This window comes from Fopius arisanus, unplaced genomic scaffold (genome assembly GCF_000806365.1).
Source record: "Fopius arisanus strain USDA-PBARC FA_bdor unplaced genomic scaffold, ASM80636v1 scaffold00074, whole genome shotgun sequence".
In the NCBI taxonomy this organism is placed as follows: domain Eukaryota; kingdom Metazoa; phylum Arthropoda; class Insecta; order Hymenoptera; family Braconidae; genus Fopius; species Fopius arisanus.
Window position 1 is genome coordinate 246,558 of NW_011887813.1, and position 22,510 is coordinate 269,067.

The 22,510-nt window shown below is 35.8% G+C and overlaps 3 protein-coding genes and 1 non-coding gene across 9 annotated transcripts; 3 read left to right on the top strand and 1 right to left on the bottom strand.

Annotated features, from left to right (window-relative positions):
* Positions 1 to 87: 87 nt before the first annotated feature.
* On the top strand, positions 88 to 15,135 carry l(2)k05819 (transmembrane protein 94-like protein l(2)k05819). Of its 5 annotated transcripts, XM_011310184.1 has the most exons (24): positions 88 to 282; positions 1,219 to 1,385; positions 3,560 to 3,697; positions 3,777 to 4,107; positions 4,285 to 4,917; positions 5,011 to 5,203; positions 5,389 to 5,626; positions 6,011 to 6,112; positions 6,354 to 6,447; positions 6,621 to 7,074; positions 7,166 to 7,290; positions 7,405 to 7,553; positions 7,807 to 7,848; positions 8,266 to 8,400; positions 8,903 to 9,046; positions 9,358 to 9,405; positions 9,738 to 9,882; positions 9,980 to 10,188; positions 11,631 to 11,805; positions 12,036 to 12,281; positions 12,528 to 12,768; positions 13,014 to 13,107; positions 13,185 to 13,346; positions 13,421 to 15,135. In XM_011310184.1, the coding sequence occupies exons 2-24, from the start codon at positions 1,222 to 1,224 to the stop codon at positions 13,491 to 13,493; spliced, it is 4,335 nt and encodes a 1,444-aa protein (XP_011308486.1). In that variant the 5' UTR covers positions 88 to 282; positions 1,219 to 1,221; the 3' UTR covers positions 13,494 to 15,135. The 5 variants fall into 5 exon arrangements, with proteins under 5 accessions (XP_011308486.1, XP_011308488.1, XP_011308487.1 ...); XM_011310186.1 differs by lacking the exon at positions 9,358 to 9,405; XM_011310185.1 differs by lacking the exon at positions 7,807 to 7,848.
* Positions 15,136 to 15,423: 288 nt separating this feature from the next.
* TRNAV-CAC (transfer RNA valine (anticodon CAC)) lies at positions 15,424 to 15,495 on the top strand. The gene has a single exon. It is a non-coding gene; the product is annotated as a tRNA-Val (tRNA).
* A 171-nt stretch (positions 15,496 to 15,666) lies between these two features.
* On the bottom strand, positions 15,667 to 18,676 carry PIG-G (phosphatidylinositol glycan anchor biosynthesis class G). The gene is made up of 2 exons (XM_011310190.1): positions 18,546 to 18,676; positions 15,667 to 18,388 (listed from the first exon to the last, which is right to left on the bottom strand). The coding sequence occupies exons 1-2, from the start codon at positions 18,556 to 18,558 to the stop codon at positions 15,681 to 15,683; spliced, it is 2,721 nt and encodes a 906-aa protein (XP_011308492.1). The 5' UTR covers positions 18,559 to 18,676; the 3' UTR covers positions 15,667 to 15,680.
* Positions 18,677 to 19,292: 616 nt separating this feature from the next.
* LOC105269719 (uncharacterized) lies at positions 19,293 to 22,359 on the top strand. 2 transcript variants are annotated; one of them, XM_011310191.1, is made up of 6 exons: positions 19,293 to 19,601; positions 19,941 to 20,163; positions 20,293 to 20,380; positions 20,492 to 20,563; positions 20,633 to 20,791; positions 21,134 to 22,359. In XM_011310191.1, exons 2-6 carry the CDS (start codon positions 19,949 to 19,951, stop codon positions 21,245 to 21,247), a joined length of 648 nt encoding a protein of 215 aa, XP_011308493.1. In that variant the 5' UTR covers positions 19,293 to 19,601; positions 19,941 to 19,948; the 3' UTR covers positions 21,248 to 22,359. The 2 variants fall into 2 exon arrangements, with proteins under 2 accessions (XP_011308493.1, XP_011308494.1); XM_011310192.1 differs by lacking the exon at positions 19,293 to 19,601 and adding an exon at positions 19,627 to 19,832.
* Positions 22,360 to 22,510: the final 151 nt, after the last annotated feature.

Below are 22,510 nucleotides of genomic sequence, written 5' to 3' on the forward strand. Positions count from 1 at the left end.
TTCTCCACCACGAGAAGCGCCAGATGACGCTCCAATCATCTCGTATTGTCAAAAGAGAAAAATCCCTGATTCTCAGGGACAAAAAACCGATTTACCATTCAGTTGACCGAAGACTGTTATCGGCATCGGTTGTTCACCGGGTTGTTCGTTGAGTTCAGTGACTTCGGGATGTTTTCTGATAGGATAATGGGGACTCCAGTAATTTTTCATTGACTGTTTCTCCAGTGAGGATCACTCCAGGAGATTATCACGGTTCTTAATGCGTACATCAGTCAGGAAAAGGTGATTTTTTTTTCAAAAAGCATTATGTAATTGACGCACTCCTACCTGCAGTTGTTTGTTTTTATTTACATTTTTCATCGAATTCTGTTTAAAAATTTTATCACTATGGCTTTTAACTTTTGAAGATCCTGGGTTGAACCCTTTTTAAATAAATTGGAAATTAACTCTCTGAGGATCAGGCACAAAGGGAAATCAGAATTTGTCTATTTTTTATGATTGATGATTGTTAGCCTTGTAAATTTTTTTGTTTATGATTTTTCGAATTTTTGGAGATGGTTTTTTCTGAACAAATTCTTTTCATCTTATCTGTCGGTATTGATAATAATAATTTGTGCATTTTTAAAGGATAATTATGTAATTAATTGGTGGTAACCTAAAATTGTTTGTGTTTATTTACATTTTATGGATTTCATGAGGCAGCCACTGGGAATAGAATTTCACTCATGAAAATGTAGTTCTAGTTATATAATTTTTTTAGGTTTATTCGATTCTTTAGGGGTGAAGAGAGACTGACGAGGGCTTGTTTGTTGTTTCAATTATTCATTGTTTACAGATCGCATCATCAATGTGCATTGGCTTCCCTTTATTTACATTATCGATGAATTATTATTTGGTGTTTCACTAGAATTACTATTTTCTCTTTCTTGGTGATCATCGAGCATTTTATTTGTTCGATTGTTTATATGAATAATAGAAATAATCGGAGGGAATTTTTTGATATTATCAAAAGGAGTAATTCGTCGATTTTTCATCATTCCTCGATATTTTCTTCTCTTTAAAGGTCAGATATTCCTGGGTAAAATGACCCATCAAACATTTTTTAAGTTAGATAACGTTTTGAGTTAATTTCGGAAATTCGTTCGTTATTCTGTGAATTTTGCGTACCGGAAATAGATTGACCCTGGCGATGTTTTCTAACTTGCGTGAATATTATAGGAAATGGAGGGAAATAGAGCCGAGGGTAGTGCTGGACCTAATGAGACAGGAGAGAGTCAGAAATTCGCAGATAAATTGGGACTTACTACTCCGGAGGCCTTAGAAATTCTCCACCGAGATGTGTCCAGAGTCCTGGAGGAGTATAAAGCAGATTGCAAGAGGAATAAGTACGTTTTTTAAAATTATTATTTATCCTTTTTAGAAACCACTCCTAGAACTTTTTCCAAAGCTAAACTACTCTCAACTTTGACTTGAACAATCACGTATTTCATATTTAGATCTTTTGAACACGAAAACAGGGGAATATTTTATTTTTCAATGTCAAGAGTTCCTGAAATTACAGTGGAAATTTAACACGATAATTTCCTTGTTTTGAAGAGGAAAATGGAAGAATTCAAGAGTGTCCTTTGAGATCCAATAATGTTATACTTCTTGGGTTTGCGAGGGAGAGGAGAGAAACACGAGATGAATTGCATCATTCGTGGTATTTCTTGGTGTTCTCTGAGACGAGATGAAACTCTGATTTAGCAATTGCTTCTCAAGGCTGGAATGATCGAACCCTGGGGTTTGCAAGTCCTCACTCGAGATTTAATTGGACACGAAATATTCTGGCGACAAGTTATTCAGTCGACACTGGGCGCTCCGATAATTATTGATACTCCGATACTTGTGCAATTATTTATATTGAATTGCTTGTGGAAAAAAAAATTATTTGATTGAATTTTTCTCACTGCAGTGAAGAGATCTTACGAAAATGAATGAATCTGGGGATAATTCATGGAGAACAATTGAATTATTGTTATCAACTAGCAAATTATACAACGCAAGGGGAAATTGATTGCGTAATTTCGATATTCTCTAGGGCGAATCTAGGCTAGCTCAAGGTGAAGCTGTAGGACATTATTTGCATGGACTCATTTCCTGATAAAAATATTCAACTCACATTTTTTTTCATTATGTATAACATGAAGGACGCAAGAATTCACGAATTTATTTGATGATGAGATTAGATTAGAGCCCCGTGTCATTGGAAAGACCAAAAGAATTCATTAAATAAATTTATGAGAATTAATTCCACTCATGTTCCTTAATGCTACGAAATTCTATTGGTTTTACCTCTTCGCCAGTCTCTAAATAATGACAGAGTGATAACTGAAGAAGGCCTAGAGCCATAGATAAAAAAATAAAGAATGACAGAGTAATTCAGTCTCTGATATTCTATTTCCACCTGAGTTTTCATAGATTTACGATCTATTTACATATTCCAGATCAATTGAAACCATTTATTCCTTTTATTTATTTATTGTTTCAGAAAAATAATTTGATTTCTTAAAAAAAATATTCATTCAGTATAAACAGAATCTTAATTCGTCCTCAATTAAATAGGAAATAATTGGCAATTGACAATTATTTAACAAAATCCGACAATTCATCGAATTAAACTGTTGAAAAATTAAGGAAAACCTCGACGAACCACAAGCTAATAATCCAGCAGGCTTAACGAATCCGTTGAGTAACTAATTACAGCGTAATAGGAGACATTCGTTGTGAAAACAAAACTAAATTGTTCGCACGAGATAATTCTCTCACCAAAGGCAACACATGTGTATCAACAGAATAATTTTCTAGACTTGAAAACCTGTTGGCTCTCATCCAGTCCATTTTATTGATGTTGGTTTTCTCTTCGGGCCTCAATAAAGACCATATCTCTCCTATTTCAATACATTTATGTGCAATCCCAGAATATCAACTGCCCCAGCCAGTCGTTATCATCAAATTAATGAATAAATTCCAGAAAATAGCTCTGGCCAACTGAGAAAATTCACTTGCCAAGTGTCGAAGGGTAATTACTCTAATTAGACATTCTTTTCCCATTTATCTTCTAAACAATAAAATAATTCATTCATTCACTCATTAATTCAAGTTTATTTTAAGGAACACTTTCTTTCCAATTTCATCGTCAAATAAATCAATCAATAATGATAATCATCGAATTGATAGCCATTTTAATCGATGCGAATCAACAAAGATATCCGACTCGGATGAATAATTCCAATTTTCCTCAATTAAAGCCCGGATGGACTGTCTGGAAAAGATAATTTACTTCAAAATTGGGACTTCTAATTACTCCGTCAATTAATCGTTTTTTCCGATAATTGTTAGCTAGCGGCCTAGTTGTTGACAACTGCTAGAACGCTAGCTAACAATTATTGAAAAAAACGATTAATTGTCAAAGTAATTATGAATCCGAATTTCGGAGTAAATGATCTTTTCTAGATGATCCACCCGAGCCTTAAATCGTGTTGACATCTCAATGACTATTTTTATTCTCTTATAACAGAAAATACAGGGGATGGCTAAAGGATACGTTGCATCACAGAAGTCAATACACAACTCTCTGCTGGACATCAGCAATTGCCCTGATTATCAACGCAATAAGTCTAATCGTTTCATCGTGCTTCAGCGTGAACGACGCAAGGTGAGATCTCAAAAAATCACCAATAATTCCAAATTGTTTCTTCACAGCCCATTCTGGATTAAATATGGATAATTTCCAGGTATTCTTCACTGCCATACGAGGGTCTGATCGTCTGTTGCCTCGTGATCTTGAACTTCGCGCTGGTTTTGTCTGATAATATCCTGAGGCACAATGAAATACCACATCGTGTGGAGATTCTATTGAAAAAATTGGAAGCTGCTCGGGATATTTGCAGGTGGAGCCCAGATAATTACCCTCATCTGTGCAGTCCTCTCTCTCCATGCGTAACACTCCAGTGGACGTATAGAGATGGTTCGATTGTCAATTTGCCCTGGGCTTTATTGGTTACCGATGACATAATTGTCATCAGGCCTGGCCAACAGGTTCCTGGTTATTGTGTGCCCTATGACGTAAGTAATTCCATGGTTTACGATGAATTTCCATTGTATTTGGAGATCGTTGCGTGCTTATGAGGGAGTGCAGATTATTGTTTGCATGTCTCGATGGCAATGAGTTCCTCTTATTGCTTGATTCGAATAGATAATCATCTTTTGATGCACCCGAGCTGCTGTTATTCTAATCCTCAGGATCCAGATGCGCCTGTACTTCACGCAAAAGAAGTGTACAGCCCTCCAGTTCACGGTGCCCATGAAATATTCTCATCGCCTCAGGCTCGCACTCCCCTCAGGAATAAAATCTACAAACTCCAAGAGACCCCGTACCTATCAAATCTTCGGATGGCACTGGATCAAGCTCTGGATCGATCAGTGACTTATCACAATCGTGAGCGTCATCTCGTCATGATATGCTGCATCGAGCAACTGGCGTATCCCATTATCCTCATCATCGTACAACTGGTGAATCTACTCCGTTATCTCTACTTCCACGAGAACTTTGGAAGTGGCCACTGGACTGAGCTATTCATGCTTCAGCCCATTGCAGTCACACTTCCACTCTTGCCAATAATCTTTCCAACTTTGTGGATTGTTCTCAACTGCTTTGGAATGGCAAGGTTCAAGGCACTTTTTGAACTCTATCAATCTTCCAAGAAGGTACCATTCGTTGATCCCTTCGAGGACGCCGATATCTCCGGCCCGAATAGTCCAGAAGTTGTCTATAATTGGAGTGAACTCAGGGAGAATTTTTTTGGAATACTCTTTGGTAGGGAGTACATGATGTCTAGGTCTGCCAGTATTCTTCATGTCTTGGGGTCCGTTACGGTGAGAATATTGAAATTTGGTTTCACTGAGTTTTAATTATAATTGCACGGGGGATATTAACGATTTAATTGGGATATTTTAATTTAATTTAAGGCACTCTCCTGCGTTGACAAGAAGGGAATTCTCTCGTGGTCAAATCCCACCGCTGAAAAAGTATTTTTCCTTCGAAATGCCAGCACTTTATCCAGGGATTCTAGTACTGTCAGTCTGGATAAACACTCGGATCCTCCCAAGACCACCGATTCCAGTAAGAATGAGTCCAACAAAATGACGTATGCTCATCATGGTAAGTGCAATGTATTTTTCTTCATACTAATTGTCTACGAAAATCAACCGAAACAAATTAGTTTAGTCGACGGAATTTGTAGAAAATTATGGAAATTCCCAGGTCAATCTTTCCTCGAAACAAACGAAAATAGAATGCAATTTTTAATGAGTTTTTTATGAATTTCGGCTCGTTGTTTTTCCAAGACATATCTCACTCAGTTGCTGAGGTGCTGGATTTGACCCACGATCATGCTCTTCCCTTTCGCCTGCAATTCGATGATCAAGCATGGAAGCAGCACCTGAACTCCCTGAAACCCCTGGGTCTCGCAATTCTCCTCAACACGTGCAATATGGAAACCCAGGAGCATTACTCTCAGTTTTGCTGTCACGTAACGTGTGAAGCTCTCTACAACGAGAATCTGGTCCCAGTGACCAACAGGCGGTAGAAATTCCACTTTACAATTAAATACAAATATTCGTATTCAATGCAAATCCTAATTAGCTACATGCTTCTCATCTTTATTTTTTTTCAACACTCTGACAAGAAAATGGAATATGGAAATCAGCCACGAACTAATCCTCATCAGCTCGCATTATCATTACCATAATTATAAATAATATTCTTTTCACGTCTGCCGAATTTCGTTCAAATAACTTTCTTCTTCAATTAATTAATTTTAATAATTCACTTAATTTGAGGATTAGATGTCTTTGAATTTTGTCAATTCCATTTGCTTGGAGATAATTTTTTATTTATTATTTGCTCAGCTTGCACTTGTGCTGTTATCATAACACATTTGATTTTCGTGTGAAATAATCCCCTCAGCCACAACAATGAAGACAAAGGTAAATTACCAGAGAAAGATCCAATGCAATTTCCAAGACAGGTGTATTTAATCGAGGAGTCGGGGAACCTTGGAAACATGGGGTCAGTTCACAACTGCATAAAAATTATTTTCAGTAACTGTTGTTTCCTAAATTCGCCTTTGATCCTCTCCCCTGCTCATTGGATTCTGCATCTTATCTGCTATTTCTATATTTTCTTTTTTGGTTTCTCTTCTGTCTGGATATCTGTTTCTCACGACTTTATTATCCATCTTTTCTTTTCCAATATATATATATTGTTGATTGAAGATTATTAACTGCTATTGTTTTATTTTTCCTGGTAGATGCTTGTGTGAACTCGCCAAGCAAATCGGATTTCAGGATCAAGCACAAGAAATTTTTCAATTGGAACAGCAATTATCAACATTCAGACACGTGGTAAATCCTATTTTTTCAATTACATTAATTATCAAGTTCCTTATAAAAAAAGTTTTATAATTTATTTCCTTTTTGCTGGTGCAAATTGATTGAAAACTCGATCTGAGCAACTTTAAAAGAACCAAAAACTAATTTATCCATTAATCCATTAATTTTTATCCAATTATTTTCAGCAACCAGAAATGGTCCGAAGAGATATAAAATTCGCCCGTTCCCTGAGTATAGCAACGAAACTGAAATTTCCATTTCCCCACATGGTAGCAGTAGTAGTTAAGGAAAAAGGTGGTGGAGGCCTTCAATTATTGACACAGGGTACAGCTGATATAATCCTTGACTCTTGCATAGAGTTCTGGGACGGACACGATCTGTGTCCCCTGTCCCCAACAGATCGAAAGAAGGTTCTAGATTTCTATCAGAGAACGAGCTTAACTTCTTACTGCACAGCATTCGCTTACAGACCTTTGATCCGAGGTGTGAATTCCAAGCTGTCAAATATTTATCTGGAATTGCCTTCGGATAGTAAACACCTTTACGCTCCTCATCGGAGTCCCACCCCATTGCCCTGGGATTTTCGAAATGTTCTGGACCCGAGGGTTAAAGGACTCTTGGGACAATTTCATTCGACAGGTAAACTTTTTTCCTACAATCAAGAACTATTGACAAAAGAAATGACAACAAATAACGAATAAATGAATCTGCATTGAATGTTCTCTTTCAGATTCCCTATTGTGCAACGAAAATAAGGACGAGGAGGTGAACGACGTGGAGAGTTGTTTCGAGCTGCAGTGCAACCAGATATTCATAGGAATGGTGACAATGCAGTATCAAGCCCAAGCAGACATGGTGAGTGCTCCCAGAGACCCTCAATTTTCATTGAATTGTGATTAAAACCCCCCAAAGAAAGCATTGAACAAAAATTCATCATTTCCAACAATGGACTCCATTAATCACTGATAGGTACAACTGATTGAACAATTAGAAAGAGCGTGCATAAGATTCGTTCACTTCAGCAAGGAGAATGAATTGCGTTCACGTGTATTCTCTGAGAAGATGGGTCTTGAGAGCGGATGGAACTGTCACATTTCGTTACTCAGCGAGAGGGCTAGGTATTAACTTTCACATTAATCATAATTTTCTTAATAATTTATTCATACTTTCATAAAATCGCTTATGCTTATTAGCATTATCTATCGGTTATCGACGTTAACGGTTCGGGGGTTCAAATCTCAGTGTTTTATCGTGCTTTATGTTGCATTTCGGTGTTCCATATTGGATGTTAATCATTCCATGGTTTTTTTTATATTTCAAATGGTTTCTAACAGTATTTATATTGAAATAATGTATGCATGTCAATTACAGGAGACAGCAATGGATGGAGAGATACCCTCATATACCCTTACTGTATATATCTGTCTATATTCTCTTCTTGTTGATAATTTTCGCCTATTTTTCATCGGATGAAGGGAGAAAATTTAATTCCCCTCGTTTCTTCATTTGATTCTTCATCATTCAATAGTTTACAAATTACTTCATAATTTTTTAATACGAAATCAATTAATTTCATACTAAATAGTTCATATATACTATATTTAAATTCAAATGCTGACACGTTCTGATTGAAATTTTTAAAAACCTACATCTTCCTTCAGCCGATTAAAATTCATACAGTGAACACCGAACCACTAACACATGTGTCTGTCTCCTCAAAGACATCATTAAACAGAAAAAAAAATAATGCGCACCGTTCATTTGTGATTGTGTACCCTGTGGAGTGATGATGTTTGAACCATGTCCTTTGACTAACAAAATGGGTAATAGGTCAGAGAGTCCAGTGGACTGGTGGGTGAGCCAGGCTGCTGCCATGTCCTCACCTACACCGTCGACTCAATCACATCAGCATAATCATTCCTGCATGGACGAGGCCAGCCAATTGCTTAATCGCGTTAATCCGCGGTATGTTCACAATATAATCCCTCACTCCCATTATATCATTACATATCGAGAATAACTAGAGAAATTAATTAAACAAAGCAATATGATTACCACTAAAACCATTCAATCTCCAATTAAATCCTAACAATCAATTGAAGTAAATAATTCATTAGATTAAATACATGAATTGTAAATTCATGTCGATCTGATATTGAAGATTTCTCTAGGTATTCATCGTTTTATTTCCTTTTATTTTTCTATGAAACAAGTAAACAAGACGAATCGTAAATGAAAAAACAAACTGACGTGAGTAAATTAACACAGATGACTGATTAAACACTAACTCTCTTTAATGGACCAGATTGTACGTTTCATGTTGAAATTTGATGATGTTACGGTTGATTTATTTCTCTTGGATTATTTTGATTTCGATGCAATGTTATTACTGCGTTCTGCCCCCCACATGCTTAGATCATTGGTTTTTTTGCGCAATTCCATTGATTAATTGGTTTTGTATTTTTAGCTCGAATCTGGATACCAGCAAGGCGATGAGTATGTCAGCTCCTAGTGCGATAAATACCGATTTTTCAACGGTCAAGTTCGATGATGATGCGACTGAATGGCATAATCCAGAACCCTCGCAGGCCAAAAGTGCTATGAGTCATAGGTAATTGGAAATTTTAATTTCGTTTCCTCCAAAATTTATCACTGAGATAACGGTATTCAATTTAAAATTGTAAAGTTTATTGATTAATTATTGAATATTAATGATAAAATTTCAAACGAAAATCGATATCGATATCTCGATGGATCATCTAACTGTCAATTTTTTGTTTTCCAATTCTGCCTGTTTGTGAATGTTTGATCTCAACTGTACCTTTTATTCCTACAGAACCTCTGAATTTCTTTCCAAGTGAATTGTTATTATTTATGTAATTTTTTCCATAGTTGAACTCATTGTTTTATTCTGCATGACAGCTTAAATCATTCGACAGATAATGGAAATGCTGGATCACCACTACTTCAGTAATTATATTTTTTCTTAATTGTCCATCTCAATTTTATGTTCATCAAATAATAAAACAGGATTGGTTGAAATGGAATTCTTCAAATCATAAACAATCCCGAAATATTCTGGAATAAATTGTTGCAAAGATCAACAAACATAATTTGATGTTCAAAAAAAATTCTAGATCATCGATTGAAGATCTATTTCGACTTGCTGTCTGATTATTTGATTCGAATATTTTCTTCTTTCTGTCTTCACTGTGAGTGCCTCATCCATGGTATCTATTCCTTTTCATCTTCTTTTCTCGTTCATTTACTCTCAATTAAATGGGAACAATTGTTCATTTCAGGGAACACGATACCGTTAGGAGCGAAGATAGTGTTCTAGTCCAGAGTGTGGACTTGGGCTCTGGCCAAGAAGCATGGAGATCACTCAGCTGTTTGACTGACAGTACAGAGCAAAGTGCTCCAGTTAATTTCGATCTATCAAATAGGGTATGAATATCGCAAAGAAAAATCAGACTAGGCTTTCAATTTTATAAACAAAATAATTGATGCAATTTAATTAACCCTCGCTTTTTGTATATTTCAGGCGAAATTGCCTCGGGGAATCGACAAAATTCGTCCTCATTTAGAATTAATTGACAATGTACCTCTCTTAGTATCTCTATTCACCGATTGCAATACTGCGGTCACTCGAGAGATGCTCCATATAATGCAGGATTATGGAGAAGTCGTTTGTGTCATAGGATCTTCAGCCAATGCTGAGAATATGTCTATATTTATGCAGGCAGATGCTGGGTAATGAAATTTATTACCTTATTGGAGTGAAAAAAAATTTATGATTAAAAATAATTCAGTAATCCAATATTTACATTGACTTTACGAAAATTCAAAAACATGGAGAACACATGAGTAGAAATCACACGTTTAATACAATTACAATTAATCGATTCGTAATTTTTTTCGTTTGACAAACTGCCCTGGTGGTTTATAACTCGTACTATAAGTAGTTGAAGACTCGAGTTTCGCCAAGACAGGGCACTTATTAATTTTTTTCTTATGAATAATAGTTCTTGAAGACTGACTGTCAATATTCATGAAATTCTCCTGATAATTTGTTATGTACTCGGGTTTGAAATTGATTGCACATTTCCGTCGTCTCCCAAACGGTTTTCTTCTACTAGCCTCTGCCATATCATAGAGGACGAAATGATTACAATAAGTTGTTGCTGATTCCATCGGCACCGTAACTGGACACTTTCCAAATTTTTTTAAACTGTGAGTCCTTTTTACTTCTCCGGGATGAGTGTAGGAGTCTTTTTGAGTCGTTGTAGATGCCATGGAATTTTTCGCGAATCCTAGTCGTCCTCTCGGGTGGATAATCTCTGATCGGGATTTTTGGGGCCACGTGTAGGCTGCCTGGGTTGTCGTATCGAAATCGAAACTTCCGAATCTTTTTACTTCTCGGAGTTTGAGGGATCGACTCGGCAGGAATCCTGGACTAGGGTAGGATGTGTCATATGTCGTCTCTGAATCCATTTTTGCTAAGACGGGTTTGCACAACTTTTTGGGCTTTACCACTCCCCTCGGTGGCTGAACATATACTAAATCACGATATTTTCCCAAATTTTCGCGCAAAGTTAATGATTTTCTTGGCAAACACACGATCTCCATTATGGTTTTTGTTATTCACGTTCAAACGAAAATTGACGTCTTTTTGGTTGAGTTCATAATAAGTTATGAATTGTAGGTAACTTCAATCGCAAAATAAATAAAAAAAATCACGCTAATGAATGGTAATTCTGTAGAATCCCGGAAAAAATATCCCAGGGAAAAAATATCCCACACATTCAAAACGTGTTAAAACTCGCTCAATTTAATTATTTTTTAATTTAATTATTTTTTTCGTTGTCTATTTTTTCAGGGGCTCTAATTTTCCTATGGTCTATCAAATTGGGTGGGTTTTAACACGTTTTGGGTGCGTGGGCTTTTTTTTCCGGGGATATTTTTTCCGCCTACCAATTCTGTAGCGTACTGCCAATTCTCGTGTTTTTATCAAAAATCAATATAATCAATACTTCGAAGAAAGTTTTTGAATTTTCGTAAAATTCTGTAACTATCAGCGAAAAAAATAGTCAATTTCTCATTTCTACTGGCATTATTCCCTGAATAATGCACTTTAATGATTTCAACATTAAATCCTCATATTTATTCACCTTTTTTTTCATTCGTTTTTTCAGCGTTGGAGTGGAACCTCTCTATCCTCAAGTCTGCCAAAAAATACCTGTGATGACGAGCACTAAGGAGGAGCAGGGCCCATCACCCATCGAGTTGAGTCGAGCATTAAACTGCATTGCCTGTTCCCTAAGTGTAAAAAGAGAAGATCCAATAGCTATGTTTCATCTAGTTATGGAGGTACGTATCCTCCAAGGCCCATAAAAATATTTATCATTCAAATATTTATAAACATTCATTAAAACCAAATTGATAACAATCGATGGAATATGAAAATGGAATATTATCTGCTCTTCTGGTTCACCATTAATTGTTTCTCTCGTTCAATAACAATTTTTGGTGTAATATAATTTGATAAATTAAATTTCGATTCGTGCCATTCGAATTTTTTTTTTCTCGTTTGTTTACAGGCCCGAGATTATATGAAGTGCCTATGGAACTGTGTTCAATTCTGGCTGTGTTGTGTTGTCACACTATCTTTAGTTCAAGCATTATCTGGATTTTTTATGTTGCCCCCATTGCTCTCCGTTGGCCAAACCCTTTGGCTGATCTGTTTAATTATTCCCCTGCTGTCGATATCGATGATTGCAACACCAACCGATCCCACGATAATGCAAAGAGCCACAGGGAAAAATCAGTGTGCAGTCACTGGGGAGGTAATTGAAATAATTCCTGATGCCAATTATCGCTGAATATCTCGTCAAGGAAGAGAGATACAGATATTCTGGTGAAATTCTTTTTTGTAGGCCAATACGTGGACTAAATTAAAGATTTATACAAAAATTTCGCTATCTCCTTTCATTTCTGAGATATTCATCGATAATTCATCGATGGAGGGGCAATTATTATGGTTTACCAATTCATTACGGATTTATTTTTTTAATTTGGATTTTTCATTTTAGGTTGCACTGTTCGTTCTCTGGTGTTATGGCTGTAAATTTTTGCCAACAATTGTAAGCATGATCGTGTGCCAATTACTCATGTACATGATCCTCTGCCCTTATTATGTGAGAGGAGAGTCTCAGTGCTTCTACATTTATCCTAATATATCTGGTGAGGCTTTCTGGGGTGGATGGAATGATGAGCCAAATATTATTGTATTGGTACAGCATGTTACTTTGACGCTGCTTGTTCTGCATTTTGGTGAGCAATCAATTTCGTCAAAGATAAAACGAGAAAAGTACACTCAGAAAACATTTGTGAATTTTTCAGTAATTATAAAAATAATTTTCTACAAAAAACAATTTTGAGGGAAATTAAAGTAAATTTAAAGGATATTAATTGCTGAAAAGTAATTCAACTACTACTTGATGTCTTAAATGCGGCGTTTAATTTGATTTTAATTATTTCTCAACAGAGATTAATTCTTTGATTTTGTATTATTCCAGTGATGATATCTGTGAGCTTTGTGCATAGGGAGTATTCAATGTGGAGGAGATGGCCCTTTAATAATTGGCCTTGGTGTTTAAATGCATTTATTGTGTGAGTTTGAAAGCAGTAGTGATGAAATTAAGGGGATACTTAAGATACAGTAATTAATATTTTGTTTTATTTTCCAGTCTTGCGTTGCAGGCAATATTTTCTGCTAATTTATTGTACAATATATTGAAGGAAGAGCAACGGAAAGTCGACAATTTTCCCATTCACTTGCCATTATTTTTCTTCATATCCCTCCCCCTCGTTTGTGCCATTAATGAACTAGTCAAGTGGCAAGAGATCAAGTGAGTAATTATGGAAATTAATTTCGTTGTGCTTGTTCTCGTAATGCATAACTGATGCTTGAATTATCTTTCAGAGCCAACGTGAGGTATCAAAAAAGAGCTAGATTAGAATTTGGAACAAAATTGGGTATGAATTCTCCATTCTAAATCGATTCACTGGTTTCAAATTCAAAATTAATCCACTCCAATGGAGCTGAATAATTTTAACGTGAAACGAATAATTGAAGTTCTCATTGATTGACGCACAAAAAAAATTCATTCTTCACAAAATGTTTATTGATGCCATTAAAAGTCCACAGTAGGAATTCAATTTGATTTTTATCTACAGAAATTACGATACGATTTATGGATTTTTCCATCATATATTTAAGTTTCACTCAAATTTCAAAGACTTTTGTTATTGAAATTTGAGAATTCATCGTTAAAATTTTTGAATTACTGACAATTAATTGAACGAAAACAGAGGAGTTCGACAAAATATATTTTTGGATTTTTATTTTTTTAATTCGATGTCATTCTGCTCGAATATATAATACAAAATACCGTATTATCTGTAAAATACCGATGGCATCACGAATCGAGCATTTACGTTAATTTTTCACCCCAAAAACATCTCCGAGAGCTCTAAAAATGGAGAAGTCAAGTGCAAACACCACTTGAAAATAAATAATAAATCGAAATAAATATTTTTGTACATGTTTTAACATTTTAAATGGAGAAATTTCCAGTGCCAATGAGCCTCGACACTTGTAGTACTTAAATAACATCGAATTCACTTTTCTGATATGAAAATGAGTGTCTAACGAATTTTAAAACATTTCAATGAAGATATTGCATCGCGATGAAACGACTGGTCGCAATTGTATTTTCTGAGAGTTTTCAGAAATTTATGTTAGACCGCGCGATGAGTGGAAAATATAACATTTTCATCGCAGGATCGTAGAGAATTTTTTTACGAGTTTGTTAGTCACATTGAATAACTTTTTTTTCTAGAAGCTGCGCTTGTACATCTATTTTTCAATGAATTGTATTTTATTATGTTTAAAAGGAGTCGACTATTTATTTTTCAAGGGAATACCATTTACTTCAGAGTTCGTGCAATCCTGATTTTTGCAATGAATATTTAATGTTTTTTTAATAAAATGCTCAATATTAATTAATATTTGAAGATCTTTAAATGAATCACAGTTAACATGAATTGAAGGGGCGAAAAATAGTGATTTAAAACGGAGGGATGCAACAGTTTTGATTGATTTTTTGAAAATTGACGATTACTTCATTGATATTTTATATTTAGAATTTTATGAGAACTCGATTGTAAGAGAAGATTACAAATTTAAAATCTTGAACTGATTGAGATCGAGATTATTCTGTCCAACTGGATAAATTTAATAAATTAAATCTACAATTCTAATAAATGGTCAATGTAATACTGCCAATGACACATGTACCTCAATTATCAATCGTATCGACAATTATCTAACTGGAAGGATAATTCAACAGGTGTTGATATCTATCCATCAACTTTATACTAATATATCATTGTTACTGGAACGCTTGAATCCCAAAACAAAGCAATCATTAAATTCATTCCACTTTCTTATAAAATGCAATTAATGAGCACCGCAAAATTAATTGGTTTACGAGAAAATCTAAATCCCAGTAGAATTGTTGCATCTTCTGCCAACGCCGTCAAACCCCACGAAACTATTATAAAATTCTTCATAAAATGTATTGTGTTGAATAAAATCGTCTCCAAATGTGTCTAGGTCTTGACCCACTGAAACGACAATTTCTTTTCGATTATTTAATTCGTCCCCTATTATCTACTCAAATCAATAATAAATTACTATAAAATATTAGTGACTTCAAATTATTTCTTCGATCTTATAAATTGATTGACTTCGCAGAAAAATAATTATGTCAATAATTATACATATTATGGAAGATTAAAAATTTTATCCATTTCGAATAAGAAATTAAAAAAAAAATTAAACTGATGACTGAAACTCAGAATATTTTTCAAAATTTATTATCGTATGAAACACCCGAAGAAATGGAGATTTCATAACTTATAGTTTCCGTGGTGTAGCGGCATCACGTGTGCTTCACGCGCACAAGGTCCTCGGTTCGAACCCGGGCGGAAACAATTTTTTTTTCCCAATATTCGCTCAAAAAAAAATGAGCAATTCCTCCATTTTCAATTATATCATGAATTACTCAGGCATTTATCACCCACCAAATGCTCCTGAAATCCATGTATTAAAATTTTTTTTTCAAATTAATAAAAACCAGAATAATAATCCAAGATTCCGTCGAAAATGTCAATAATTTTTATTCCGTCAGTAAAAAAGGTAATTGCATTACAAACATCACAAAAAACAACACTGCAGTGTACGTAGCTTCATACAACAGTTTTGGCGAAAAAATCGTCCAAATGAACAAGTGATACCTATGGATCATAACAATAATAGTGTAAACAGCGAATGGAAAAATTCTCATAATGGAGTACACCCTATTTATCGAAAAAATATCAAATCCCTGCCTGTCACGAGTATTTTTATACAGAATCATCAAATACGCCAATATCGTAGCAGAATACGTATTAACACAAAGATAAATCTTCGCAATAAGAGGCCAATAGGCCTGAAGTCCCACATATCCAGCAGCAACATCAACAGTAGCAAGACTATTAGAATTTCCCTGATAAAAATAAAAGACATTCCCCACCCAATAGCTGACATAAACCAAAATCCCATTATCTCTGCTCTCCATCAGCTCATAAATCACAAAAATGGTAATCAATTCCATGGGAACCAGAATAACATCATGAGCCCGATGAAGAAGAGTCGACACCAGGACCCACACCTGAATGACACTAAAGACAATCCTCTGCAGGAATTTTGGCCTCTCATTTCGATAACTCCAAATTCCACTTCGTATGCAGTGAAGCAAAAAAATCCCTGAGACCATCCAAAAGGCTCTTACTTCATAAATTCCCTTTGAATCTCGATGAATCGATGTGAAATTAATAACTGAATTATCCGCTGCGTGTCTGGAGTACACACAGACTGCTAGAATAACATGAAACCCTAGGGTGACTCTCCTGAATCTTTTCTCTTCGCTGATGAATCCAATGAGGACTAATAACCCTAAGGAAACTCCAACAGCAAAACTCATGGCTAAATGAGATTCCTCGTCCTTCATCCAGCCCCCAATATCCGGCAGGTGTGCGTATTTATTTCCAGTGCTGTTTAATTTCCTGAGGATCCTGTGCTGAGTCATCAAAATTAATACCTTAAAGACCCTGATGATATTATCGCTGCTGAGTCTATCGCGATAATTCTGATAAGTCCTGCCGATTTCCAGGGACAAAAGACAAGTGAGGAGAGTTACCCAGAAGAAGTACCAGGTCTGGTGCTCCTCCTCCACGAAACTGCTGCTGGATAGACTGACAGCATGAAGAACCATCGCAGCTGGGAAGATAATTTTAGAATCCTCAAGACAGTGGGATAAGCTTGAGGGAATGATATCGTGAATCGGTCTGCAGAGGCAGCAGTTGATAGTGAAGAAGACGAAGACAATCGTCATGATCCAGAAGTCCCTGAGTTCGAAGTAAACTTCATTGTTCTCGTTGTACAAGAAGTGGTTGAGGGACAGCCAGAGGCTGACGCCAATTGTCCACCAGTAGAAGAACCACTTGATTGAGAGGGCTAGCTTCCAGCTTTTCTTCGAGATGATGAAGAAAGCCTGGAGGATCATGACAATTGTTATCGTCATAATAGTCCTGTCGTACTTCACTGCACTCTTGATGAGGATCTCCTTCATTCCCTTGAGCACTTTGTCGTACAATTTTATTATGAACTCCAGCTGACTCTCTGGCTTGTGTCTGTTCTTCCCAATCAGCCATTCTGTGTGCAACTTTATTGTTTTGTAGTAATTATCGTAAATCTCGGATGATTCGAACTCCGAGAGCTTGCGGAAGTGCTGAAACATGTGCTTTGCATTGTAGTGGAGGAGAAACAGCTGATGGGCATCAGGCAGATCCCCGATTATATCCATGGAGATGCTTCCCAGATTGGATTGGGGAATGGGAATCCCCAGGATTATCGAAAGAGTTGTCGCAATGTCGACTTGTTCGATCTGGCTTACGTCCCCAGGACAGCTGTCACCGAACACCAGGAGAGGGACGAGGGTCTCCTCTGGGGTGGCACCACCGTGTCCTCCGGAGTTCTTCATCCCATGATCTCCACAGACTATCAGGATGGAGGGTATCCCATCGTTATTCCATCTATCGATCCTCTTTAATATTTTACCGATGACTTCGTCCATTTCCTTGAGTTTTAAAGGCACCAGTGGACTTCGAGGGCCGAACGTGTGACCGATGTGGTCCAGCCCCAAGTAATGAAGAATCATTATTGACCAGTCGTCGTTTATCTCCAGTTCTTCATCAATGTGACGTGTCACGTTGGCATCAACTTCAGTGAAATCAGAAACGAAAAAGGAAGTCGTCCCCTCGTGACGATCGAATATCGTGGGGAATAATTTAATCCAGGTGTCATCACCGTAGAATATCATCTTGTGTCCATGATTTTTTGCTTGATGTAGGACGGAATCAGTGGTAACTGAAGTTGCACCGAAATTCAGGATGACGTCAATGAAGCTGGAGACAGCGCCTGTCATCATGGATTTTATCCTGGGCATTGTAACTGTCGGAGCTTGTGCTCGTGCCTGGATGAGACATGCCGAGTTGTTGGAGATCGAGGCAGTTGTCCAGGGCATTGAATTCGTATCAGAATTCGTCACAAAGTCCCAACGGAGGGCGTCGATCACCATGAAGACTATCTTCTGGGCTGAGGGTTTGTAGATGGTCTCTGTATTCAATTTTATTCCATTTATCACGGTGGGAATGTCTGATGGAGATGCTGTCGAGTTACTCGGGTGAGTCAGGGGAAAAAAGGCGGATAACAGGAGGGAAATCGTGAAGAGGGTCGAGCAGAAGATGTACGTCGTCACCAGGCACTTCCAGCGGTTTCCAAAAACTGGAATCAGAGAATAAAATAACAGTTCACATGTTAATCATTACAATTTTAATTAACGAAAAATAATAATGGATGGGATAATGAAGCTGAGAAACATTAATGACAAGGACTACAATTATACAATCAGAAAATGTAAGAATGAATATCTTCAACTCACGAGTCGTTTCCATTTTCTTCCTTTCAGCTTAATAACCTGGTGATGTGAATTATCATAATTAACGAAGGTGTTAAGTACTCGAGATACCGCATGTGCGATTGCACTTGGGCTTTTGTTTGGATAGTAATTTAGTAAATAGAGAATCAGCTGTGTAGAAAAATATAGACATGCGCAGTGAGAGAGGGGAGTGGCGGGAACGTCACACTTGTTAGATTTTTTTCGAAAAATCCTAGAGAATTTATGTGTCGATATGGAAATTAATTGATAATGATCCTCTCCATTTTATTTCACATTCGAAATAAAAATCGGACATTCAGAACGAAAGAATTCATTCAGTTGAAACCATCTCACTCATTTATTCTTATCATTGATTATCATTGTTGATTGACAATTATTTATTTCAATCCTATTGTTTATTATAGTATTTCAACTGTTGAAATGTTCTCGGATAATTGAAATAATAAAATAATTATGAATTAAATCAATGAAAATTGAATTGAATTAAATTCGTTGGATAATAATAACAATACGAAATGAAGAGTGAAAAAGGATAAATAAATAACAAAATACAAATAATAAATAATGGATAAAATGCAATGAAAATTACTATCGTATTTTCATTAATATTCTGTTAATTTACCCTAGATTACTTGAAACAATTTCAATTCTGCGCATGCCAGAATGCAGAAAAAAAATCACCGAATAAAATTTCTAAAATTCTCAATAATTAATCGAATTTCCAAGTTTTTTTTTATTATTGAATAATTCATTCGATGGGACGAGGATTTATCGATGAGTGGTGAAAAATAAAAAAAATAAAATGTACTCGATGAACTGTTATGTCACGTCATATTGCACTTGAAAGGACACGAATGCGGCTGCCCTGACGATCAATAATTGGGGATTCTATACCCTTTATACTTTATTCCGTGGATCAACTCAGAAATTTGATTCGTGAGTGAAACTACATGGGCTGTTGACTGACGTTCCTTATGTGGCGTGATTCATCAAGGATTTCGAATATATTTATTCGTCTGTCTTAACGAATAATTTCCGGTGAGTGTCAGTCGTGGCATAAGTGAGGAAAAAATTAATTCTGATGAACTTTAAACTTTTATTTTAAATAATGCACTCGTGCATCATGAATCTACTTCGTAAAAGTATTATATATTTTTTTAATACCTTGAAAACTAATTAAAAAGTCAAATTTAGTGGTAAAAGGAGTTGAAGTCAGCTCGTATACGCGTTTTTTGAGAATATTCTCGAAAGGAAGAGAGATGGCAAAATGTTTGTAAAGACTTTTTTTGTAGTTCTGAATTCGCTCTGCAAAAAAGGTTATGACGAAAATTTAGCGATCTCCTTCGGAAGTTGAGATATTTGGCGTTATTTATGCAGGCTAGATAATGGTGTCTCTGGAAGACAGCTGGAAGGAGGCGACAGATGGATTTAACACTGAGGCTTGTGATTCATGGTTCACAAGGCTGCAGGAAGTTTACTCAGAGGAGAAGAGGACGTACCATAATTTGGATTCACTGAGAGAGAAATTGGGTCATTACAATGATGTCAAGTGTCTGCTGAAAAATCCCAGGGCACTCCTCCTTGCATTGTTTTTCCAAAAGTGCGTGGCTTCATTATTTTTCTACTTCATTCAGTTGTAAAAACACCTGCAGAAATTCCAGTTCAATTATTCAATTCGTACCAACATAATGACTTAAAGTTAATTCAATAATACTTATACTTATTCCAGTTTTGAATACGATCCCAAGGCTCTGGATGGAGAAAATCAGAACATAGATCATTTTGTTGCCTTTGCTGGTGAAGCAGAAATACCAGAGGTGATGATAATTATTTACTACCCAACTACAATCTTATAATATATAATAATATTGCTCATTCCCACATTTTTCTGTGGAAAGCAAAAATGAATAATAATTTTTATCGTTCAGGATGATGAATTACGTAATGAAACTTGCGCATTACTGAAAGCAGCAGCTACTCACAGTACAGAGGAGCACAAGGTTTGTAATAATATGGTATGAATTATTTATTATTACGGAAATGAGCGGGGGAATTATTTTGATTGACAGGTTGATGGTGCCTTCGGCAGTGAAGATGCTCACTACCTGTTAGATTTAGACATGGCTGTTCTAGGCTCAGCATCAGAGGCCTATGCTGAATACAGAGAAAAAATCCGTGGAGAATATTCTTTTCTCAGCGAGCCTATGTACACAGCCCTGAGACTCAAGGTAAATAAAGCTCCATTAACAATTTATTATCACATCCAATAAGAGCTTCAAAATTATCAGCTCCCCGATTTTTTAATTGATGAAACAGCAGAAAAATTTGGGACATTTGTATTCTAAGAGGAAAATGCCTGATTAATTGTGAAGTTCGAGGGGCAAAAAAAAGTGATTTTAATTCCAAAGTAATTTTGTGCTGGCACTTCTACAATTGACAGATAAATTTGAAAAATTACTTTGGAATTAAAATCACTTTTTTTTCCAAATTATTTATGTGTGATAAGGGAGTTCGATTGAATGTTGCTATTTTATTGGCTGCCATTTGAAGAATCAATTTTTTGGATTCAGGTACTGCAGAACTTTGTACAAATTCCGAATATATTTGCGACTAAGGAGTTTCGGGAGAAATTCGAGGAGCAAGCCAGATTAAATATCCAAGCTGAAGTAGAATTGCTGTCTTAGGAGTTATTCGACATTGTTGCCCTACAATCGAATCATTATGAGAAGACAATTAAGGCGTCTTGGTTTTCTTTTTGAATAAATATTTATCTGTTATGGGTACATCCTGATTTTTGGAATTGAGCTTTCGTACTGCTGTGCAGATTTTATGACTTGTCATTGAATTATGAATAAGTAGAATGAAAATCTTCAATTTGTGGTCTCCGTAAATTGCTTAGGTGTTTATAAGCTATTCGTTGATCTCAGGAAGATGTGTGAAAAAATTTCAAATATTTTTCTCACTGAGAATTAGTACGTCAGTCATGCCAAATATGTGAATTTCTTGTTGGAAATAGTAGGAGAACTGCACAATTAAGCAATTCGGTATGACTTATTGGTGGAATTGTCATTGTATCTAAGAGAAAAGTAATGAGTGCGTAGAAATGTTAATTTTCAAACTAATTTAAATTCATGTTCAGATAAGGGACTTTTTGGCTGAGAAAAATGTGGCAATGAACTAATGAAATTTTGCTGCATGAATTTTCGCCGAAAAAAAAAACCAAATATCTGCAAAATTGTTTTAAAAAAATTGTTCACTTCATAAGAGAAGGCGGTAACTATTTGAGAACGATCTGAAGATGATAAATATTTTAATTAATTATTTAAAGATGCGAGGTGGAGTCGCCGCCATTTTAACACCCTTTGCTGGGAATGCGCGAACAAGATGGCGGCGCCAAAATCTGTCACTCGTCTCGTATTTTATGTTCATTCAATTTTTCATTGAAAAAAACAATTATTCATTTCTGCTTGAGAATTCATGACGCAAAATTTGTTCTTTATTTCTTTCTAGAAGAAACACGTAGATCCAACAAAATTAATGACCACGTTATCACGTTTTGATTTTGTAAGCTATTTTAATTGTATTTTATCAATGTTATTCAATATATTCTGTGGTAATCCGGAGTATTCGGACTGAAACGACTCATTTTTCGAGTTTACTACGAAAAAGCTTGTGTAAACAGATAATTTGTAAAAGTTGAACAGAAATAGAATTCACGAACTCATCGATTAAATCAGACAATATGTACATACGTAATTGTGGAAAAAAAAATAAATTGATTTGTGTTTAATGTCAACTCTGGATTTGATTTATTGGTATGACCCCCACTTAGTCGTCAATAAATCGATTTATCTGATAAAGACTATTGCATCAATACGAATCCATGCAGAGCAAATAAATAATTTTCTGTACTGAAGTTTTTAGGTAAGATATGAACCTTTCACCGA